Source organism: Heloderma suspectum, chromosome 3 (genome assembly GCF_057233095.1).
Source record: "Heloderma suspectum isolate Gila_16-S chromosome 3, 16-S_ref, whole genome shotgun sequence".
NCBI lineage: Eukaryota > Metazoa > Chordata > Lepidosauria > Squamata > Helodermatidae > Heloderma > Heloderma suspectum.
Genome location: NC_139460.1, coordinates 6239914 through 6263559, shown reverse-complemented (window position 1 = coordinate 6263559; position 23646 = coordinate 6239914). Strand labels below are relative to the sequence as shown.

General features: G+C 48.1%; 2 protein-coding genes across 12 annotated transcripts in view; one reads left to right on the top strand and one right to left on the bottom strand.

Annotated features, from left to right (window-relative positions):
* Window positions 1–11746, top strand: part of LOC146349291 (uncharacterized) — a 22598-nt gene extending 10852 nt beyond the window's left edge. The window contains exon 5 of the mRNA XM_084842394.1: window positions 11170–11746. The gene's annotated coding sequence lies outside the window, so the exon portion shown is untranslated. The remainder of the gene's footprint in view (window positions 1–11169) is intronic.
* Window positions 1252–23646, bottom strand: part of FAM168A (family with sequence similarity 168 member A) — a 281858-nt gene continuing 259463 nt past the window's right edge. For 5 of the 11 annotated variants that reach the window (XM_084842406.1, XM_084842401.1, XM_084842405.1 and 2 more), the window contains one exon: window positions 13997–21248. Coding sequence is in view for 5 of the 11 variants with exons in the window: in XM_084842401.1 (XP_084698527.1) it covers window position 21248 (1 nt within the window). In the remaining 6 variants the exon portion in view is untranslated. The other 6 variants (XM_084842397.1, XM_084842396.1, XM_084842400.1 and 3 more) reach the window with 3 other exon arrangements.

Sequence of the window (23646 nt, the reverse complement as noted above, 5' to 3'; positions counted from 1 at the left end):
CCCTGGGCCAGCTCCGCTCCGTGGCAGCTCCGTGGAGCCGCCGGCCAGGGCCGTCCGTAGTGGCTGTCATTTGCATCCTGCGAAGCTGCCGTGATAGGCTACGTAAGTATTTACGTAGCCTATCACGGCAAGCCAAAAAAAACAGCGAACGCAAATGGCGGCAGCTACGGCGGCCGCCATTTGTGTTCCCTATTTTTAGCCGTTTTAGCCTACGTAAATATTTATGTAGGCTATTACGGCGAAAAATAAGGGGAACGCAAATAGCGTAGTGGGCGCCATTTGCGTTCCTCCCCCCCCCCGTTTTAGCCTACATAAATATTTACGTAGGCTATTACAGCGAAAAAAAAGGAATGCAGATAGCACCCACTACGCTATTTGCATTCCCCTTGTTTTTCGCCGTAATAGCCTACGTAAATATTTACGTAGGCTAAAACGGCTAAAAATAGGAAACACAAATGGCAGCCGCCGTAGCCGCCGCCATTTGAGTATGCTGTTGTTGTTTTTAGCTTGCTTTAACTTACGTAGCCTATCACAGCCTCCGCAGGGATGCAAAAGGTGTCCCTGCGTTAGCCGTGATAGGCTACGAAAGTATTTACGTAGCCTATCACAGCTATGATGAAGAAGTGAATGGCGGCCGCAGGGCGGCTGCCATTCTCAAGTCAGCGTGGACAGCAGCAGGTAAGTGCTCTGTTTCGCGCGCCTTTCGTGGGTTGGGGGGGCGGGGGTTTCGTTCCGCAACAGATTTCGGCAGGCCGAATGCCCTGGCATTCTGCCTCCTGAAGATCCGTGGCGGAATTCTGACATCCCTAAGGTGTGTTCCATGGATGGGGGTTTGGTGCCCTCTCCTGGCTACTTGAGGCATCGCAGCCTCTCTAATAATAAAAGGCCAGTGAAGGCATGTTGTTGTTAAGTCATGCCCGACTCTTCATGACCCCATGGACCAGAGCACGCCAGGCCTTCCTGTCCTCTGCTCTCTCCTGGAGTGTGCTCAAGTTCATGTTCATTGCATCAGTGATGCTATCTAGCCATCTCATCCTCTGCCGTCCCCTTCTCCTTTTGCCTTCGATCTTTCCCAGCATCAGGGTCTTTTCCAGAGAGTTTTCTCTTCGCATTAGCTGGCCAAAATATTTGAGCTTCAGCTTCAGTCTCTGTTCTTCCAATGAGCACTCAGGGTTGATTTCCTTTAGGATGGACTGATTGGACCTCCTTGCAGTCCAGGGCACTCGTAAGAGTCTTCTCCAGCACCACAGTTCGAAAGCATCAATTCTTCGGCGCTCAGCCTTCCTTATAGTCCAGCTCTCACAGCCATACGTTGCTACTGGGAAAACCATAGCTTTGATTATACGGACCTTTGTCGGCAAGGTGATGTCTCTGCTTCTTACTATGCTGTCTACGTTGGCCATAGCTTTCCTCCCAAGGAGCAAGCGTCTTTTAATGTCATGGCTACAGTCACCGTCTGCGGTGATCTTGGAGCCCAAGAAAGTAAAATCTGTCACTGCTTCCATTTCTTCCCCTTCTATATGCCAGGAAGTGATGGGGCCAGATGCCATGATCTTAGGAAGTCATTGTATAGGTCAAGGACTGAGGATTCAAATTTGAAATGTTGGGGCTTGAAGAGGACGGGGGGCTCCTGCACCCTTGGGAGTTATTTAGGAGACAGAATCTCCCCAGGTGTAGCCTGCGTGACAATTCAGGTGAAGCCTGCGGTAATGCCCTCTTCTGCACAACCTTTAAATCCATAAGACCTCTTTTGCACCCGGTCACCCTAAATGGTTTACTTAACATGCTGGCTGGGAATGATGGGAGTTGCAATCCAACATATCTGGAGGGCACCAGGTTGGGGAGGCTGCTCTACGTCTTCCGGGCTGGATACGTCTGTGTGCTCTGGTGACCTGCCATTTAATAACGAGAAGCTCTCGCTCATTGTTAAACAGCAAGGGAATCTGTAACCTTTTCTCATTCCTACTGCAGTATCACACTAGAACCAAAATAATCTTTAAAACAAATCAACAAGTATGCCTGATTCAGATTGTCCTGAACTGATAATTTATTTATTGACATTTAGACCCGGCTTTTCCTCCAAGGAACTCAGGGCAGCTTATATGCTTTCGTGCCTTTCTCGCATTTTTACCCACACAACGACCCTGTGAAGTAGGTTAGGCTCAGGGGTAGTGTCTGGCCCAAAGTCACCCAGTGAGCTTCAAAGCTGACTGGGGTTTTCAGCCTGGGTCTCCCTGATCATAACTGCAGCACCATTGTGTCTGTCCAACCCACTAACTCAGTCTTCCCCAACCTGGTGCCTTCTATATGTGTAGACTACAACTCCCATCACCCTGTCAGGCCAGGAATGAGAGGGTTCTACAGTTAAAGGTGGCCTAAAAATACAGGGATGGATGGATGGATGGATGGATAGATAGATAGATATAAACACACACACACATACCTGGCAGGGGAAGGACTGGGCAGGGGATGGCTGTTAATCTTCATAGAAGAGGCTACAGCTCATTGGCCCATCCTTTGCATTTCCACTTAAAAAGGAAAGAGGGCTGCATGAAACTATGGAGATTCTCTACCAGTTAGAGTGGACCTGGGGTGTTGAACTTCAGGCTCATGGGTCAAACCTGACCCACCTGGGTACCCCAAAATGGCCCCACCCCTTTCCTCCCAGAGCATTTTATTTGGTGGTTTCCTGGCTTTTGCATCCCCCCCCCAATTATAAAAGGTTGAAATGCCTCTCCTAAGGCTTAGTTACTGGCAATAAAAAATTTAAACTACAGTATGCTGGGGGGGTCCATTTCGGCCCACCCTTTTTTCCTTTGGCTCTACCCACCACTGGAATGTGGCCCCCCAAGCTTCTTCAAAATGGAATGTGGCCCTCAGGATGAAAGAGGCTGGACATCCCCCTGAAGCAGACAGTGCTGGACTAGATGGACCAGTGGCCTGATGCAGTGTAAGGCAGGGGCACCTGTTGATCACACCTGCAAAGCTTTCAGCGCTAGTTTTAACCTACACAGAGTATTTGGATATTTTTTTTACATTAAAATGTAGGATCCCTTGTCTTCAGAGTCTAGAACCTATCTGACTTATTGCAGCTTGTGCTTTTGAAGGCAAGATGGCATTTGTCCTGTCCCCCCTCCCAATCTCTCTCCCTAAGTATAAGCAAATGCCATGTTGCTTGCAAAAGCACAAGCTGCAATACATTAAATTAGATTTTCCGTGTGGCATCAGACTCTTTCTTCTTTGCTACAGCCATTAGAATATTTCCATACTCAGTTTTCCATCTGTGAAATGGAAACATTGCAGACCAACTTTATGTGGAAGAGCAAGATCAGGATTCTGATTCACTGAGCTGGAGCACATGGTTTACTTGCAGACAGTCTCCAGGTCAGGCCTTGTCGTCTCTCTTTTAAAGGTTTGCAGGTGGCGGGGCTTGGGAAAGAAGCTTGGGAAATCTGCTACCAGTCAGGATACCGGTCATTCTGGGGGCTTGGCGAAGTGGTATGTGAGGAAGTGGCATGTAAGGCAGCTTCCTATGCAACAGGGGTGGACAACCTGTGGACTGCTAGATGTTGTTGGGCTGCAGATACTATCAGCCCCAGCCAGCACGGCCAGTGGTCAAGGGTCATGGGTGCTTGAGTCTAATAACGTCTGGAAGGCCCCCAGCTCTCTTCCCTTCCATAACGTTGCACAGCGCACCATGTGAAACCCAAAACATTGAAGAGTGGGCTAGATGAAACAACTAGCAGGTGGATCTATGGTTGGCTACAGAATTGGGCTCAAAGAGTGCTTCTCAATGGGATCTTCTCAAACTGGGTAGAGGTAACGAGCGCGGTACTGCAGGGCTCAGTCCTGGGCCCAGCACTCTTCAACATTTTTATCAATGACTTGGAGGAGGAGGTGCAGGGAATGCTTATCAAATCTGAAGATGGCACAAAATTGGGTGGGATAGCTAATACCCTGGAAGACAGAAACAGAATTCAAGGTGATCTTGATAGGCTGGAGCACTGGGCAGAAAACAACAGAATGACATTTAATAGGGATAAATGCCAAGTTCTGCACCTAGGAAAAAGAAACCAAACGCACAGTTACAAGATGGGTGATACGTGGCTCAACAACACTACAAGTGAGAAGGATCCTGGAATTGTTGTAGATCACGAGTTGAATATGAGCCAACAATGTGATGTGGCTGCAGAAAGGCAAATGCTGCTTTGGGCTGCATTAAGAGAAGCTTAGCTTCCAAATCCTGGGAAGTACTAGTTCCCCTCTACTCAGCACTGGTTAGGCCTCATCTGGAGTACTGTGTCCAGTTCTGGGCACCGCACTTTAAGAAGGATGCAGACAAGCTGGAGAGGGTTCAGAGGAGGGGAACAAAGATGATCAAGGGACTGGAAACAAAGCCCTAGGAGGAGAGACTGAAAAACTGGGCATATTTAGCCTTGAGAAGAGAAGAGTGAGAGGAGATATGATAGTGCTCTTAAAGTACTTGAAAGGTTGTCTCAGAGGGATCTCTTCTCGATCATCCCAGAATGCAGAACACGGAATAATGGGCTCAAGTTACAGGAAGCCAGATTCTGGCTGAACATCAGGAGAAACTTCCTGACTGTTTGAGCAATACGACAGTGGAACCGATTACCTAGGAGGGTGCTGGGCTCTCCCACACTGGAGGTGTTCAAGACGAGGCTAGACAGCCATCAGTCAGGGATGCTCTGACTTGGATTCCTGCACTAAGCAGGGGGGTTCGACTCGATGGTCTTATAAGCCCCTTCCAACACTACTATTCTATGATCCTATGAAAGGACAGATTCTGGATCGCAGCAGCAGCAGCAGTATTATTATTATAGTTATATCCCACCTTTTTCCCAATACTGGGACTCAAGGCGGCCTTACAACGTTAAAACTGCTACAATTAAAACCTAGAAATAGAAATACAACTGTATAAAAGTTAAAAATATAATTAAATCATCAATATTAAAATTGTAAAGATATTGAAACATTAAAAGACAACCAGAACAACAAAAATGGTATCCATACGTTGCATTTTCCCAGGTCCAGACTAGTTATCCCCAAAGGCCTGCTGGAACAAAAAAGTTTTTGCATGCCTGCGAAAACATCAAGGAGGTGCCACTCTCGCCTCCCTGGGAAGAGAGTTCCAGAGCCTTGGGGCAGCCACCGAGAAGGCCCTCTCCCGTGTTCCCACCAGGCGTGCCTGTGATGATGGCGGGATGGTGAGAAGGGCTTCCCCTGAAGATCTCGGCACGAGTAGGCTCATAAGGGAGAATACGGTCTTTCAGATAACCTGGACCCGAGCCATATAGGGCTTTATAGGACATAACCAGCACTTTGAATTGTGCCCGGAAACAGACTGGGAGCCAGTGAAGCTGTTTTAACAGGGGAGTTGTATGCTCCCTGTAGCCAGCCCCAGTCAGCAGTCTGGCCGCAGTTCTTTGAACCAGCTGAAGTTTCCGAACACTCTTCTGAGGCAGCCCCACGTAGAGCGCGTTGCAGTAATCCAAACGGGATGTAACTAAGGCATGTGTCACCGTGGCCAGATCAGACATCTCCAGGAATGGGCGCAGTTGGCGCACTAGTTTTAACTGTGCAAAGGCACTCCTGGCCGCCGCTGAAACCTGAGCATCCATGCTTAGGGCTGAATCCAGGAGCACCCCCCAACTGCGAACCTGAGTCTTCAGGGGGAGTGCAACCCCATCCAGCACAAGCTGTATCCCTGTTCCCTGATCTACCTTTCGACTGACCAGGAGCACCTCTGTCTTGTCTGGATTAAGCTTCAATTTGTTTGCCCTCATCCAGTCCATTACTGCTGACAGACACCGGTTCAGCACCCCAACAGCTTCCTTGGAATTAGATGGAAAGGAAAAGTAGAGTTGGGTGTCAGCATACTGGTGACACCGAACCCCAAAACTCCGGACAACCTCCCCCAGTGGTTTCATGTATATGTTAAATAGCATGGGGGACAAAACAGAACCCTGAGGGACCCCACAAGCCAGTGGCCAGGGAGTCGAACAGGAGTCCCCCAGCATCACCTTCCGGGTCCGCCCCTCCAAGAAGGAATGGAGCCACTGTAAAACAGTGCCTCCAAGTCCCATCCCAGCGAGGCGGCCCAGAAAGATACCATGGTCGATGGTATCGAAAGCCGCTGAGAGGTCCAGCAGAACCAACAGGGACACGCTCCCCCTGTCTAGTTCCCGGCGTAGGTCATCCACCAAGGCGACCAAAGCTGTTTCTGTCCCATAACCACGTCTGAAGCCAGATTGAAATGGATCTAGATAATCTGTCTCATCCAGGAATCTCCGGAGTTGGGAGGCCACCACGCGCTCCAATATCTTGCCCAGAAATGGAATACTGGAGACTGGCCGATAATTATCCAATATAGTGGGGTTCAGGGAGGGCATTTTTTAACAAAGTTCTCACCACCGCCTCCTTCAAGCAGGCTGGAATTCTCCCTTGCCTAAGGGAGGCATTCACCACTCCCCTTATCCACTTGGCCAGTCCACCTCTGGCTGCTTTTATGAGCCAGGAAGGGCAAGGATCTAGAACACATATTGTGGCTCTCACCTCTCCAAGGATCCTGTCCACATCCTTAGGCTGTACAAATTGAAAAGTATCCAACAACACTGGACAAGTAGGGGCCAAAGTTACATCCTCTGGGTCTGTAGCAACTATAGCGTCCAAGTCAGAGCGGATCCGAGCGATTTTGTCTGCAAAGTGCTGAGCAAATTGTTCACAGCAGGCTGTCGAGGGGTTTAAATTATCCTCTTGCGGGCTAGCGTATAAAAGACCCCTAACCACTCAAAACAGCTCCGCTGGATGGTTCTTTGCTAGGGATGTCAGAGAATTCCGCCACGGATCTCGGTGAGGCCAAATGCCAGTGCATTCGGCCCCCCGAAATCTGTGGCGGAACGGCCTGCCGCCCCCCCCCCCATGGATCACCCCCGGGACGAGACTTACCTGGGGCGGATGTTTTGGGTGGCGGCGGCTCCGGCAGCGGCTTTGGTGCCGCCGCCGGCTGGTCTGCCAACCGGTTGCCGCCGCTGCCATTTGCAGTCTGGAGGTGTTTTTGTTTTTGTGTTTTTAACAGGGATGTGATAGGCTATGTAAAGATTTATGTAGCCTATCATGGCTGGGTTAAAAAAAAAACACGCGTACGCAAATGGCGGCGGCTACGGCCACCGCCATTTGTGTTCCTTATTTTTGGCCATCTTAGTCTACGTAAATATTTACGTAGACTATTACAGCGAAAACAAAGGGGAACGCAAATAGCGTAGTGGGCGCTATTTGCATTCTTTTGATTCGCCATTTTAGCCTACGTAAATATTTACGTAGACTAAGACAGCGAATCAAAAAGGGACGCAATTAGTGTCCGCTACGCTATTTGCGTTCCCCTTTGTTTTCGCCATAATAGTCTATGTAAATATTTACGTAGACTAAGACGGCCAAAAATAAGGCTGTAGTCGCCGCCATTTGCATACGTGGGGTGTTTTTTTACCCAGAGTCTTCCGTGGCTGGAAATCCGGCTGCGGACGGCTCTGGCCTGGGCTGGGCCTGGCTGGCTGGCTGCTCTGCGGAGCCGTCGCGGAGCACAGCCGGCCGCCGAGGATTCCGGGGGGGGGGACGGATCGCCTCCCCCCTCATCGAGGATTCTGGGGGGAGGGATGGAACGCCTCCCCCCCACCGTGAACATAATCCACGGAAAGGTAAGTGACTTTCGTACATCCCTAATCTTTGCAGATGCAATAGTGGCAGAAAAAAAAATATTTTCTTTGCTCCCCGTATTGCCACAGAGTAGGCCTTCAAATAGGCTCTAGCCCATGTTCGATCGGATTCACTCCGAGTTTTCTGCCAACGTTGCTCCAGTCGTCTTCTCACTCATTTCGTCACTGCCAGCTCCCTAGAAAACCAGTGTTATAGTGCAGCTCCACTTCATGAGAGAGGACGCTCAGGAGCGATTGTGTCCACGGCCCTAGTCATTTCTCCATTCCAGAGATCGGCCAGGGCTTCGACAGAATCGCCTGCCGAGGCAACAGGAAAATCCCCTAGAGCCGTCAGGAAACCATTCGGATCCATCAGCCTCCTGGGGCGGACCATCTTAATCGGCCCTCCACCCCTGCAGAGGTTCCATGTACCAGCAAGTCTAAACTCCACCAGGTAGTGATCTGTCCGTGACAACAGAACTATAGAGAGTTCCTCCACTCTCAGATCGCTATCACCCCATCCAGCACAGAAAACGAGGTCCAGAGTGTGCCCAGCAGCATGGGTGGGGCCAGATACCTTCTGGGACAGCCCCATGGTTGTCATGGCGGACATGAAGTCCTGAGCTGCTCCCGACAGGGCAGCCTCAGCGTGGATGTTGAAATCCCCCAGCACAACAAGCCGAGAGGTCTCCAACACCAAACCCAAGACTACCCCAGCCAGCTCAGGAAGGGAGACTGTTGAGCAGCGGGGTGGACGGTACACCAACAGAATCCCTATTCTGTCCCAGGCACCCACCTTCAAATACACTCGAACCCAGCAGACTGCGGGATAGGGCACCTGGTGAGGGGGATCAAATCATGATAGACCACTGCCACTCCACCTCCCCGCCCCCCAGGTCTTGCCTGCTGCTGAACAGAGAACCCTGGAGGGCAGAGCTGAGAGAGATTAACCCCCCCCCCCCAAGCTTCGCCCAGCCAGGTCTCTGTAATACAAGCCACGTCAGTGCGCTCATCCAGGATCACGTCCTGGATAGCAGTTGTTTTACCATTCACTGGCCTGGCATTCAGCAGCAGCAGTTTCAACCCAGGGGGTCTGTTGCCAGGGCCATCCAGGTTATTTGAATTGGGGGACAGTTTAGAGACAGTCAGCATGCTATTGTTACACACTCTGCCTTTAGAGTGTGACTGTCTCCCCCTGCCGTATCTCCCTCTGCCCTGTAGAACCATAATGGCCGTTCCCTGGCTCCCAACACCTCCCCCCTTCATTGGAAAACACATATTTAATGCAGGCAGTCCAGCAGGCCGCACTGAGGCAAACAGTCCCCTTCCTTTCAAGCAGGGGGACAGGCCCTCGCTCCCGTGCTCCCCCGAAGTGGCTCCCCCAAAGGGGCAACCCGCTTTGATGTCGCCCCCTTTGGCAGCGACACCGGCCAGTGGAGGTCCTGCCCCCACCGGGCCTAGGTTTTGTGCCCCAGCTCCCACAGGTGTTGCAGCTGGGAGTAGGGTGGTGCTTGGCTGGACCTGGGTCTGCAAGGAGGCAGAGTAGAAGTCCCCCAGGTGGAGGTAGAGCTCCAGCAAGGCGGCAGCAGCGAGAGCGCCAGATCCCACCTGCCTTGCAATACCAAAGGTCTTCCTCTCCTTGCAGCAACGATGGCAGTAGTAACCACTCTGAAATGGGGCAGATTCACATGCATTGGGAAAAACAAAAATCTACCCAAGAAAATGAGATTAGGATTAGGCAGTCCAGTTATGAAGAAGCCTAGACTCCTGAATAACTGCACTGGGTCCTGCAGGTGGTGCTCTTGAGTATGTAAATTGCACTGAGAGATGAACAATTTGAAGCCCTCACCTCTGGAGCCACCAAAATGTTCAGGCTTTGCCCAGAGTTCTTGGATGAGGAGGGGCAGGAATAACCGTCCCTGCTTCTCTGTTAGAGGCAGAAGCAGCCGCTGCAGCTGACCATTGCCAAGGGCCCAGAAGGCAAGCAGGGTGGGGGCCGGTGGGATGTGAAGATGCTGTAGTGGGCATTTTCTGTATCCACGGAGCCTTGTTTTTTCCTTGCCAATGACGCACACCTGTGCAGCTGTTCTGAAGGGCTGCTTCCTATCATTTTCTGCCATGGCCCTTGAGATCTGCTGGAGATGCTTGCAGCGGTCGCACCTGTGTGCATCGAGTCGGATCAGAAGAGGGTCAAGAAAAGGCCATAGTTTCTAGTAACATCTACAGTAATCCTCTGTGGTAATGCCACTGCCTTGGTGACATTTGTGGAAATGTGGTATATAAATAAAATTGATCGATCCCTTCTCTTAGGAGCTCCTTCTGGCGGAGGCTGGCTGTGTTCTGGAGACAATGCAAAAACTTTTTAAAGAAGACCCGCACCAAGGCCCATGCTAAACATGACTTGTGGTGTGTAAGCAAAAGTGAGCCATGCTTTCATCTGTATGGCTGGTGTCATGCTTAAAGGCACAATCCTAGGCATGTTTAGACAGAAAAAAGTCCTCAAACTTCCAGCATTCCCCAGCCAACCATGTTGTAGGAGGTGTAGGACTTTTTTCTGTCTAAACATGCCTAGGATCGCACCCTGAACTAACACTGCCAGCACAGTGTTAACATGCCAGGAATCTGCCGTGCGCAAGGCACGGCAACGTGGCACACGTAGGCAAGACAAACTGGTTTAGGAGTGATGGTGGCTGTACAGACCCCGCACACACACTTTTTTTTACGTTAGGGGGTGAGGAACCTGTGGCCCTCCAGATGTTGTTGGATGACAACTTCCATCATTGGCCATGCTGGCTGCGGCTGATGGGAGTGAGTTCAGCAATATGTGGAGGGCCACAGGTTGCCCACCTCTGCTGAGCATATTCAGCATAGAATCATCGAATAGTATGGTTGGAAGGGGCCTACAAGACCATCAAGTCCAACCCCCTGCTCAGTGCAGGAATCCAAGTCAAAGTATCCCTGACAAGTGGTTGTCCAGCTTCTTGAATGCCTCCAGTGTGGGAGAGCCCACCACCTCCATAGGGAATTGGTTCCATTGTCGTACTGCTCTTAACAGTCAGGAAGGTTTTACTGATGTTCAGCCAGAATCTGGCTTCCTGTAACTTGAGCCCATTATTCCGTGTCCTGCACTCTGGGATGATCGAGAAGAGATCCTGTCCTTCCTCTCTGTAACCACCTTTCAGTACTTGAAGAGCGCTATCATGCTATCCTATCTCCCCTCAGTCTTCTTTTCTCCAGACTAAACATGCCTAGTTCTTTCCATCTCTCCTCATAGGGCTTTGTTTCCAGTCCCGTGATCATCTTCATTGCCCTCCTCTGAACCCTCTCGTTTGTCTGCATCATGTTTAACCCCAGATTTAGTGACCAGTGATAAGCAGAATGCAGATCCTTCTACTCCTAGTGGAGTATTGGTTTGTGTCTTCATTGCAGCATTTTCTAACAGCCTTTCCCAACCTAACAGCTGGTACAGAACGCAGCGGCTCGCCTGATTAAAAGCAGCGTGATCATTCCAGTGCTGAAGGAGTTGCACTGGTTACCAGTTGTTTTCTGGGCCAAATTGAAGGTGTTGGTTTTGACCTTTAAACCCCTATGTGGTTCCAGCCCAGCCTATCTCAAGGAACGCCTCCAGCAACACCAGACAGGCCACTTCACAAGATCAGCCTTGGATGACCTTCTCTCTGTTCCATCAGCCAGGTCAGCTAGGCTGGTGAGGACGAGGGAGAGGGCCTTCTCTGTGGTGGCCCCCCCTCTGTGGAACTCCCTCCCTAGGGAACTCCGCCATGCCCCCTCTTTATTGACGTTCTGCAACGCATTAAAAACATGGTTGTTTAGGCAGGCATTTGGGGTGGGTTAGGTTATTTTTGGAGAAGACTCTTACAATGAGTCCCCTGGACTGCAAGGAGGTCAAATCAGTCCATCCTAAGGGAAATCAACCCTGAGTGCTCATTGGAAGGACGGAGACTGAAGCTGAAGCTCCAATATTTTGGCCACCCAATGCGAAGAGAAAACTCCCTGGAAAAGACCCTGATGCTGGGAAAGACTGAAGGCAAAAGGAGAAGGGGACGGCAGAGGATGAGATGGCTAGATAGCATCACCGATGCAATGAACATGAACCTGAGCACACTCCGGGAGAGCGCGGAGGACAGGAGGGCCTGGCGTGCTATGGTCCATGGGGTCGTGAAGAGTCGGACACGACTGAACAACAACATTATTTTTAGAAATATGTTTTAATGTAAAATTTTATTGTTTTAAAACTGTTTGTATTGATGTACATCACCCAGAGTGGCCGGGTGATCAGCCAGATGGGCAATTAAGAAATAAACCTGGTAGCCTCCAGATGTGTTGGACTGCAACTCCCGTAATTCCCAGCAAGCACGGTAATTGGCTAGGAATTGTGGGAGTTGCAGTCCAACACATCCGGAAGGCACCTGGCTGGGGAATACTATTTAAAGGGTTGTTTTATGGCTTCTTGCTCATTCACCTTCAGACACTGGATGGGCTGTGTCAAAATTCCAAAAAATAGTACCAGTAACTATAATTCCCATATTACTTTATATTTTCACATAAAGGAGCGGGAGGTCCAGTTTCTCTGTTTGCTTGCTTAGTCTAAGTAAACCTTAGTACCAGTTATCTCAGAGGTGTGTGTTTCCAGATGCCATACAAGTTTCTTTTTAATTATAATAGGACCAGCAAACTTCACTATGGCAACAAGGTGGGTGATTTTTGAACCTCCACTGTTGACTTAATGGAATTTCCATGTTCAGTAGTACTCCCTCTGGAAACCAACTGCAAGGGGGTGGGGAACACTGCTGGGGGGGGGCTGCCTTAATGCTGTTTGTGGACTTCCCAAAAGCATCTGGCTTGCCACTGCTGGAAACAAGATGCTAGCTGAGTTGGACCCTTCATCTAATCTAGCAGGACTCTTCTGGAGTTCTTTGATGGACTCTCTTTGTTGAGAGCTCTTAGCACAGTTACAGCTCTCAACTGCTCTTCTGCTCTGAGCAGTGAAGACTGTAATCTTCCTGTGACCCTACAACAGCCTTTCCCAACCGTTTGGCCTCCAGATGTCCTACCATTCCCAGCCAGTATGGCCAACCATTCCTAATGGAAGACTGACCAGGAACTATCTGACTAGGAATACTGACTAGTAATGAGCATCTCTGGAGGCCTCCAGGGTGGGGAAGGCTATTCTGCAGCTTATTCTCGTCAATGGTAAGTAAGGGTGCAATCCTATGCATGTTTAAACAGAAAAACATCCTACAGCTCCCAGCGTTCCCCAGCCAGCATGCTGGGTTGCCCATAATATAGGAATACCATGTGTCAGTCAACCAACCATCACCCACCAGTTTGTCTCTTGGGCAGAATCTCAGAACTGAGTTTGACTTGCTACAACCTGACCAGCAGAAGATGGGAGATGTAATTAAACAGACCAATCGAGAACTGTGAAATGAACTGTAACGGCTGTGGACAGACCAACCTGTCCTGGTTTGAGCATATATAGGGGATAAAAATGGATCCCAGGTACAGGTACAAATTAAGCTGTATGGGGACTATATTCTCAGCCAGTCACTGCATCTCATTTAACTGTCCTCCTATCACTGCACTGAGCAGATATGGGAATTACTTTCCTCCCAAAACTATCCAGCATGGCTTGCACCTGACTTGGTGGATCCAGGCAGTGAATCTATACAGGAGGGGTGGAGAACCTATGGTCTTCCAGATGTTGGGACAACTCCCTTCAATCTTGATACTAGGTGGGGCTGCTCAAAGTTGCAGTCCAACATCTGGAGGACAACAGGCTCTCCACCCTGACCTATAGGTTCATGGAACAGCATGCTCACCAGTGAACGACAGAGGGACAAAAATCTGCATTGTCAGCATCTTCCAAAACATCCACTGAAGCAACTACTGCCGAACAGTGGAGGCTGGTTGCGCGGATGTCAGTGGAGTGATGAATCTGCTCCGGGTTTCAGTTAGAACTTTAAAGAAGCTAGCCAAGGTGTTCCATAGTAGATTTTGTTTAAAAATAAAAATACTACAAAAGATGGATACCTCAATGCTTTGGGGGATTTTTTTTTGGAAACATTTTAATAGTTATCGAATGTTCTACATCTTACAGTAAATATCATACAGTTACAAACTCTTGGCTTAAATCTGTCAGGGAGATCACTAATTGATCCTCAGAGCAAAATAATGATAATACGGATTTACACTTCATATTCACAAGTTGAGGCTGTGGGGCTTTCTGACTTAAATTCAAAGGCTCCTTTTTCTTGCCCAGCGTTAAGTCCTTGGATTTAAAACTTGGAAGACTTTTTTTTTTTTTGCTGAATTTCCAATAAAAAATTTAAAACCAGGTTATCCAACCTGAAGAGTTCATAATTAAAAAAATTAAAATCCCAGAAATGCCCTCCCCCATCTCCTCCCAGAGTTTCACATTCCCAGAGCAAAATTTCTCTGTCATGTGCTATACAATCTCAACAAAACTGGGGGCATTATAGAACGAGACTGGCTTTATTTTTCTTGGTAGCCATGTTTGGCCACAAGTGAAGTGAGGGGAAATGTTTTCACATTCTGCAGAAGATGGAACCAATTTTCCAGTTTCAAAAGGTGCCAGGCTGGGGAGAGAGGTAAGGGAGAAAAGAGTGCATGTGTGGGATTCTTGATAGGGTAGCAGCCAGGAAAATTCAAGGCCTTCACTGTTTGAGTCTCACTGATGCTAGTCAACATTGTTTTATTTCTTGCTGTCTTCACAAATAGGGTGGAACTGGTAACATTTCACACTGGATCAAATGGTGAATTTCAGTAGATGTCTTCAGCACAGGTGGGAGAGGGCTTTTCTACAGTTTCTACACAATAAATTCACATTTTTCTCCTTGTTGAATCCAATCCTCATAATTTCCCCTCAAATTTGTCCATCTGGTGCAGAGATATTGTCATGTTTCCTCACATGATAGCACCAAATACGTTGCCATATGGTTCAGGGCTCCAGATATTATGGTCAGCTACTTGATACTGTTGTCAGATTTGAAGTTTCAAATGTCACTTCAGAAGGTGGCTCAGTGAATCTTGCTTTGGGGGGGTGTGTCTAAATGCCCCTCCCAGCATTCCCCACACACAGGTTTTAGAAATAAATGAAACCTCAAATCCAACACACTGCTGCACTGGTAACAAACCCCCACCTTGGCTTCCATGTTGCCTTGGGTTGCTGCTCATAAATGTGGTTGTGAAATATTGAAAGGGAAATCTGGCAACCGAGACTGCCAGGAGCTGATGCGGTGGCGGCGGCAGTGAAAACTGCAATAGGAGACCAAGAGGTGGGGTCTCAGCTGCCCAGGCCTAGTCTGTGTCTTCACTGAGGAACTGGGCTACAGGGGCCCTAGGATCAAGCAGGTGCTCAGATAGCTCTGGCTTCTTTCATCCTTTCAACTATGCGGCTGCCCACTCAAGCGCAGACACTGAATTGCAGTGGGTAGTAGAACCAATACAAGAAGCCCTTTACCAGCCATGCTTACCCCTAACTCCAGAGTTCTTAAGGAAGCAGGAATGTCAGATCCAGAAGTGACAATCCTAAATAGAACAATCTCTTTGTCAGTATTTTTTTTCCCAGTCACTGGAGAGTAGATGTGGTATAGTGGACCGATCTGGACAGGGTAGACCTGGGTTCAAATCCACACTCAGGTGTGAAACATGGGCCAGTCCCTCGTCGCTCAGCCCAACCTACCTCATAGGGTTGTTGTAAGATTAAACTGGGATAATTGCACTCCAAACTCCTTGGAAGAAGATACAACTGAAAATCACATTGCCATAAGTGGAATCTATTGAAGAACATTTAGAAGAACCCTATAGCACATGGTAGAGAAAGGACATCATGCTAAAAGACTTTATTCTGCCCAGATCCCACCACGTGAACGACTTTGTCCAATGGAATAGATCATAAAAGGTCACTCATGCGCTTAAGCAAGTGCTGATTCAAAGGCCTAAAAACACCAAGTGAGGACAGTCACAATCCCAACTGTGTTTTTTGAAGGAATGTCAACACCAGATTTGGCATAGCATACCGAATGGTCCCACAAAGCTTTGGCAAGTAGAGGATGAGAAATGCAAACTGAATTTAATGTAGGTGAAGCCAATCCCTGGCATTCTCTCTATCTCACAAAGAATGGCATGGCCACCTACTTTTAGAATAGCCTGAAGTATTTAAAACAGTAATTGCATGATACTTTATGGTCCTTATTGCTACTTTAAAGCTGGTGTATTTGTTTCATATTTCTCTCTTTAAAAGGTATTTTGTAGCTTAAGATGTGTGTGTGTGCGTGCACGTGCATGCACGCACACGTGTAAAAAAAATATAAAAAGTGCAAAGAGATTTAACTTCAGCTGAACAAAATTGATTGCAGCACTAAAGAAAATTGAAAAATCTCTTTAAACGATGGCAATGTAGGATAGCTCATAAAATCAGCTCTGTTGTTCACATGGGAATCTCTTATGACCCCCGTGGCTGCCAGAGTTTCCCCGTAAGTATGTGGAGATCCAGCTGGAACAGCCCCCAGTGGGAGTCCTATGTGCATGCACAGGACTGAACTCTGGAACATTAACATAAGACAGCCTTTCCAGACTTTGTGTGTGTGTCTGCAATACATACACGGTTGTTGCTTAGCTGCTGCAGGGAATTCAGATGTCTCTCCCCTTAAGGGAGCAATGCTGCTGTAGGGAAATCATGCTTTCCTAGCACTCAAAATGCAATCTTTTGCTGCTGGGAAAATGACATGACCCCACGGTTAGTCCCTCTTTTGTCAAAGTTTCTATGGTTGACCCCATGCATTAACATGGGAAAGGGCTACTGGACTGAGGCTAGAAGAGTCTTGCTAAAAACAATATACAGATTCCACTGGGTATGGAAAGGCCCAAAGGGTGACCGGGGGAGTACAACCTAAAAAGGGGTCTGGGTTTACAATGACTTGATTCAGATGGCCATATAGCAACCTCATTGGAGCTCTTTCTGTTGACTGGGACCTGTCAGGAATACCAACACTGATTCCAATGACCAGTGCCATAATGTGATCATTGCAATCGCCACCAATGAAGGTCTTCTGAATCCACTTCTGGGAATGGCCATCTCAGGTGAGGTGATTGTGTCCTGGCCCACTTGGGTGTTGTGTGTATTTGTGTGTTTTAAAAGACAATTAGCTCTTGGGGGGGGGGGGGCAGCCAGCAAACTCCTGCTCATGAACGAAAGCCCACAGTCTTGTGTTCTGAAGTGCTCCCTGTCGCTTAAAGAAGCTTCCAACCAGTTCAACCATAAAGTTCCTCTAGTGAAGAATAATAAACATCAATCATTAAAAACAAAAACTTAAATAACACTTATGGTAAAAAGCGCCTTTTAAATTACAGATCTGAACTGCAAAATAATAATTTTGACTAGGTTATTATGGTTCATAAAATACAGGAGCAAATACTCGTACACACAGTTCAGTCTTCCTGGAGTCGTGGCTGGGAGGCACCTCCAAGGTTCTTCGACGTGTGTTTGGGCCAGTAAAATGATTAATATGCATTCTTTTATTGATTGATTCTTTTCAAGTCTTGCATGTTTGAAAGGGAGGGTATGAGTGGGGTCTGTTAATAGTAGTAACCTGCATGGTGGTTGTGAAAACATCACAGTGAAAACAGCACAAACATCACAAACATTGTGAAACCATCACAATGTTTTCTCTGTTTAATTATTCATGGGAGGGGAGGGATGTTAATATTTGTAAATGAACAGCAATAGGTTCTTGAAATGCAAAAATAATGAAGATGATACAACACAGCTCCAGACGAAGCAGCAGAAGGGATCACCCTAAGACAGCAACACATTTCCATGTTTTCGGTATCTGGCCACAACTCAAACATCCTCCCCAGTTTAATTGCACAAGTCAATCCATGGGCCTTCAATGCCACTGTCCCCCATTACTTTCCCAACCTTCCATTTTTTTCCAACTGCTTTCCAGTCAAATTTTAAAGTATATACTTTATACAGCTATGTACAAACAGAGCTCCAAAGATTACTTGTATGATTAAACATTGGATCCCAATTACTTTAAGCTGCCTTCATAAAGCCAGATTACAGTGCCTCAGCCCCTTCCTAGCAGCGCCACTGGGGTTAGTGGGAATTGCTGGAAGGGAGAGCAGTGAAAGAGGACACAAATCGGGGCCATCTGTTAACAATAAAAAACAACCTGCACAGAACTAGTTTGCCACATGAGCCCAGACAGTGGGATATGGCTCTCCCATGGGTTTTCAGCCTTGTGCAAGTTTTCCTGGACCAACTGTCAGTCCACAGTTGCGGTGCTTCTATAATGTCACTGTCCGCCTTTTGAGATGGGGGAAACAGGGTAATCTCCCTGCTCAGCCATAAGGAGTGCTGGGTCACCTTGCACCCACCACTACTTTTCGGCCTCTCCCAACTCACAGGGCAGCTAATGGGGCAGGTAACGGTAAAAGCCACTTTTATACACGGAAAGTGCTATAGAAATAACGTACAATATGTGGGTTGCCTCTCTCTGCATGAAAACGGTCAACATTCTGTGCCAAGCTGTTGACAGCAAGTTGCCATGACTGGGGTGCAGGGGGGGATGCTTTGTACAATTTCATTGTCTCTCAGCAAATGGCATTTCTAATATTGTTTTAATGAAAAGGTGCCTTGGGGAGGGTGTGACAAGAGCCAAATTATGGTCCCCAAGTTAGAGAATCACAGTTGGCTCTCTTTGGTACAGGGAAAATGGGAATTCTCCAGCACAAGGGGATTCCCTCCCCCCCTCGTTAGTCTTTAGAATGATGGCCAAGAACTGTTTTTTCCAGTGATTCTGAAAGGTCTATCTGGTAAATTAAATTGCCACAACGACTGGAATAAACACAATGTAAAGACAGCGGCCTTCTTTCCTCACTGTCCCCCACATCTCCAAGTCTGCTTCCCTGCCTACTTCCCCAACTCTCGCCTCCTGGCAAACGCGCTAGCCTGCAAACCCGCCCTCTCACCTGCCCTGCCCGACACACACACTGTGTCGCTGTAGCTGGTGTCAGCTCCCTGTCAGGGCTGCAAGCTCCATCCCAGCCCCCCAGCCCTCCTCTGCTTCCAGCTACCTGCAGCTTGTCAAGCTGTTGGAATCTGCCTCCCAACACCGCCCCGGCACTGAGTGCCCAACTGTCAGAAGGCAGCATGCTGACAATTCAGCATCCAGCCACCACTTACTGGGAACAGACCTAAAAGCAAGCAGTGGTCTATTTATCTATAATACTGGGAAAGCACCAGATGTCATCAACTCGGATGCAAAATGTTATTTCAGCTCCAGCCTACCATTTCTCTAACAGTTTTCTATTTAAAATTTGTTTCCCCTCTCCTCTGATAAATACCTTTTAGCCCTGCTGTTTCTTCACAATATTGGAAAGGAACCCCATTCAAATTAAAGCTCTCCACAGACACCAGAAGCCACCAGGCACCAGGTTCTGTTAATCCAGAATTTGTTGAACAGGATCCCAGGAGCATCCCAGGCAAAAGCAGCAGAACTGGAGAATTTTCCCATCAGATCGTTCTCACCTAGGAACTTTCCCCAGTCGCCCAGAAACCAATCCCTGCAGAATCTCTTCCCTGCCCAACATGCTACAAGTTCTGCCTTGTGCACCTGAAAAGACCCCCAGCACCAGACACGCAGCACAAAGGGATTCAAATGGAAGCTTCACAGAGATGCTAGAGCATCTGCATCTTACAGCCAGTGCCCTGTAAATCAATAAAGGCTCAAGAGCAGGAGGATGCCAAAGGAGGCCCTGATTGAACTTTATCTCAGTCCTCCGCTGCAGGCAAACGAATAGTGGTCAGGCAGCCCCGCTGAACGACCCCTGGCTAACAGGCATCTCTCAGCCACGTGCTACAGCCCAGACCTGCCTGGTTAGAGCAGCTGAGCATCACCTGCACTACAGCTTCTTGATCACATGTCTGGTTTGGGGTATCGCAAATTTAATCCTCGCAGGCCCCACACTGCCCTTGCTGCAGTGTGCAGCCTGCTTTTCCCTTCTGCCTGATTTCCCATGCTTTTGCCCTGTAGACCTCCACCCCAGGTAGGACAGCACCACCTTCCCACCAAGTTAAAAGGTGTTTCAGAAATGAAAATTAAACAAACTGGCCCTCTATCTATCTTCGGTCCAGAAGTGATGCCCAGTTAACTATAATGTGACCGGAGAGCATCAGTGCATTTACTTCAGTATGTACTAAGAAGAAGCCGCACACAATCTTTGGACCATCTCACACAAGCAGACTCGGGTGCTGGGAGTGTGGCTTGTTATGCTGGGACTATTGGGCAAGAGCACAGCACATGTGGGGCGGAGCTGAAAGCGGAACCAAACAACACAGAAGCTTCACCATGTGCCAAAGAAGACAAGCTGAACAGAGGGGAATTTACATTTAAATTCAATTTTATCCAGTTTGGTTGAGTGGATTTCCCAAGAAACAGATACCAGCCATCACAGGCCACCACTTCTGAGCCTCTCCTCATTGCACTCTGTGGAAGCAAATACTGAAGCCTAACATTTGGGGAAACTTCCATTTTCATTGCAGCTGTGTTACTTGTCTAGCAAGTGCTAGGGTGCCTCCACAATCTTTCCTGACTTTCCCCACCTCAGTCGCTCTCCTCTTTGAATTGGGAACACAGTTAAATGACAATAAAACCAAGGGAACAGCTCCTCTTCATTTAACGTCCTATGCTAGCATGCACCCCACCCCTCGGCTTTTCCTCTTCCTGTTGTGCAGGGGGACACGGGGACTCCACAGTTGAAAAACGACCACAAGCAAAACGTCTAGGTGATTAGCAGCCATCCTGCTTCCTATAACACGGGGGTGGGGGGGGTATATGTCATTTGTCCTTCTGCCTACTCCTGTAAACAAAGGAACGAGCTCCACATTTCAGCACAGATAATGAACTGTAAATCTAATTCCAACACCTATCTGGAAGACACCAATTTTCTCATATGTTATGGAAGATGAAATAATTGAATAGAGAGAGAGACAGAGATAGGTAGAAAGATACGAATGGAACTGAAATGGGAAGGAACATGCCTGCCAGCACTGTGCTCTTTTCACTCTGTAACCCTGAACATCAATCATTCTTGCTAGTAAAACCAAAATGGGCTCTATGAATGAAACACACGATGTCAGGAGACACTCGCAACACTGAATTGAGGAAGATTGAAATGCAAAGCGGGGGGAGAGGCAGGGGGTGTTGTAGAAACACATGAGTATTGCTCAGCATCAGTGGATGGCAAGACACAGTTTTGAGGGGGGTAAGGAGAGAAAAACAAAAGGAGGCAGGAGACCGGGAGCAATGATAGGGAAGCGGCTTTTACAAAATAAACTAAGAAAGTTTTGTAAAAAAAATTAAAACCCTAAAGAATGCATAAAGTGACCCTTGCACTTTTTTTTGTTCTTGCTAACAGACTTGGTGCCTTGGGACAGCTGCTCCAGCACCGATGTAAGACTTGAGTTGTTGCATACAATGTTTGACTCCAGATCTGGAAGAGGGAAAGAAAAAGTTTGGACAGAAATTAGAAGCAGCAATGCAAAAGCAGCTATGGTGAGATCCTCATGCTTCCCACGGGGGGCGGCACTGCCTGGTGGGTCTCACTCTTCCAGCCAATCAGTGCATTTACTTGGAATGCACTTCCATCAAAGGTCTGTTTTTGCGTGTCAGATGTTTCTCTGTCAGTAGTATTAATTCACAGAAGGATAGAAGCATTTAAGACAGTACTCCAAAGGACAAATTCATGACACAGTGTCCCCCAGTGGACTTCTGCCTGTAGCTAGGTGTTTCTACATGCCAGCTGAGGTCAGAGACACAAGACTTTCTGAGGGAGAGTTGAAAGTAGTTTGAGAGAGGCTTCACGTCCCATGAGGTGTACACACACCCTCTTTGTCCCACTGTCACCTTATAGGTTTCGAAACAAATACAAAAACCTATAAAGCCTATTTACCAGAGGTGAAAACCTACTGAGCAATGATCCCTCTGGGGAAAAAACCTTGTCTGTCACCAGACGGAGTGCTAAATTCGACCCTTCATTCTGCAGTACCCCTGGCTCACACTGCCACAGGAAGCTGGTGTTGGCTGACCCTCCTAGCTTAGCTTCTCGTGTTGTCTGCAACAGAAACCAATGCTCAGGGCAGACCCACCATCAGGTCAGCATGCTTTCCGTTTACCTAGAAAAATCTGCTATTTGGGGCTATTGGGGATTTTGTTCTTATGTGCATCTGCTACTGGGAATTTGCAAGAGTCTTCTCTCAAGTCTGCCACCTTTTCTTCTTTTAAAAGGCCTCTGTCCCTCATTCTTGCAAGAGTAAACAAGCTGGGCTCTCCCACCCTTTTGGCTGGTGGGCACATTTATGGAATTTGGAGAAAGCATCATGGGCACCAACACAAAAGAGCTGCCATGGAGGGTGCAGCCAGTCACCAAACACCCTTTGGGAAGAAAGGCAAAAGCAAGCAACTTGCCTAAGATCCTGAGTATGTGGCAGAGTTGGGGACTGAGCCCCAGAACACAAACCCACTCCTTTGAACCCACGGTTCTCACTCTCATTAGATCACCCCTCCCCAAACCTGCTCACGCTCGCTCGCGCGCTCTCTCTCTCTCTCTCTCTCAATCCACATTCCCAACACACAAGATCCACACTCTCCCCAGTCACTCATTTCTCTCTCTTTCAGCCTCGGTCTCCCCACTTTCCCCTCCTACTACATTGTGTCAACCCTAGTCCTCCCCTGGTTACTCTGCTACCATCCCCAAGCCTTCCCCCTTACCAGGCAGTGGCAGAGGAGTCTGTCCCTTCCTTCCTTTTTTCCCCAGGAGGCCAGAAGTACCTCAAAGCAAAGTGCTGGCCTCCTGCCATCCTTATTTCCGAACAGTGGCTCTGGGAAATAGATGCCATGTCACTGAAGGCCAGTGCTTCACTTTGAAGTGCTCCCAGCCACCTGGAAAAACACTTTACATTTCAAAATAAAATAAATCACAGGTATCAGCAGAGATAGGCATAAGAGGGGGCGCAGGAACCACACTGCCTACCTACAACATTAACCACCATCCCCCCAAGTAGCCTCAAGAGGCTCTGACTCCCCTTTACCATCCCTGTCTTAATTGAAATGGAGGAATCTGCTAGTGGATTTGAAATATTTAAATGGCTGCCAGGAAAGAGAAAGGAACACCTTTTCATGTTATCCATTGAGGGTAAGAAAGCAGAGAAACAAAGGGTTTTTTTACCTGCCACTAGAAGCAAGTCAGCACTGAACCAAGATGCCAAGGAAGCGTGTAGAAGCTCCTACCCTTGACCTTTTAAATGAAAGGTGGGCAGGCATCTGGTACTGATACTGTATTTTTTATTTACTGAAAGAATTTCTGCCCCATTTTCCCCTCCAAAAAAGGAGTCACTCAGACCGGCTTACAAAATGTGTTCAAAACCCTTCAACAAGCCACTGTCCCAGCAGGTGATCTCTCCCAGCAGTTTCATGTATGTGTCAAGAAGCATACTCGACAAAATTTAAGCCCCACCTTCTGAAACCTACCCACAAGGAAACACTGAAGCCACTGCAAAATGCCCACCCCCAGCAAGGCAGCCCAGAAAGATATCACAGTCAATGGCATCAGAAAGCCACTGAGAGGTTCAGCAGACCCAACAGGGACAGACTCCCCTTATCTAGCTCTCAGCAAAGATAATCTCCAAAAGAATCTCTCCAACCTGGAAGAATGGGTATCTAAATGGCAAATTAGGTTCAATGTGAGCAAGTGTAAAGTGATGCACGTTGGGGCAAAAATCCCAACTTCAAGTATAGACTGATGGGATCTGAGCTAGCAGTGACTGACCAAGAAAGAGATCTTGGGGTTGTGGTGGACAGCTCGATGAAGATGTCAACCCAGTGTGCAGTTG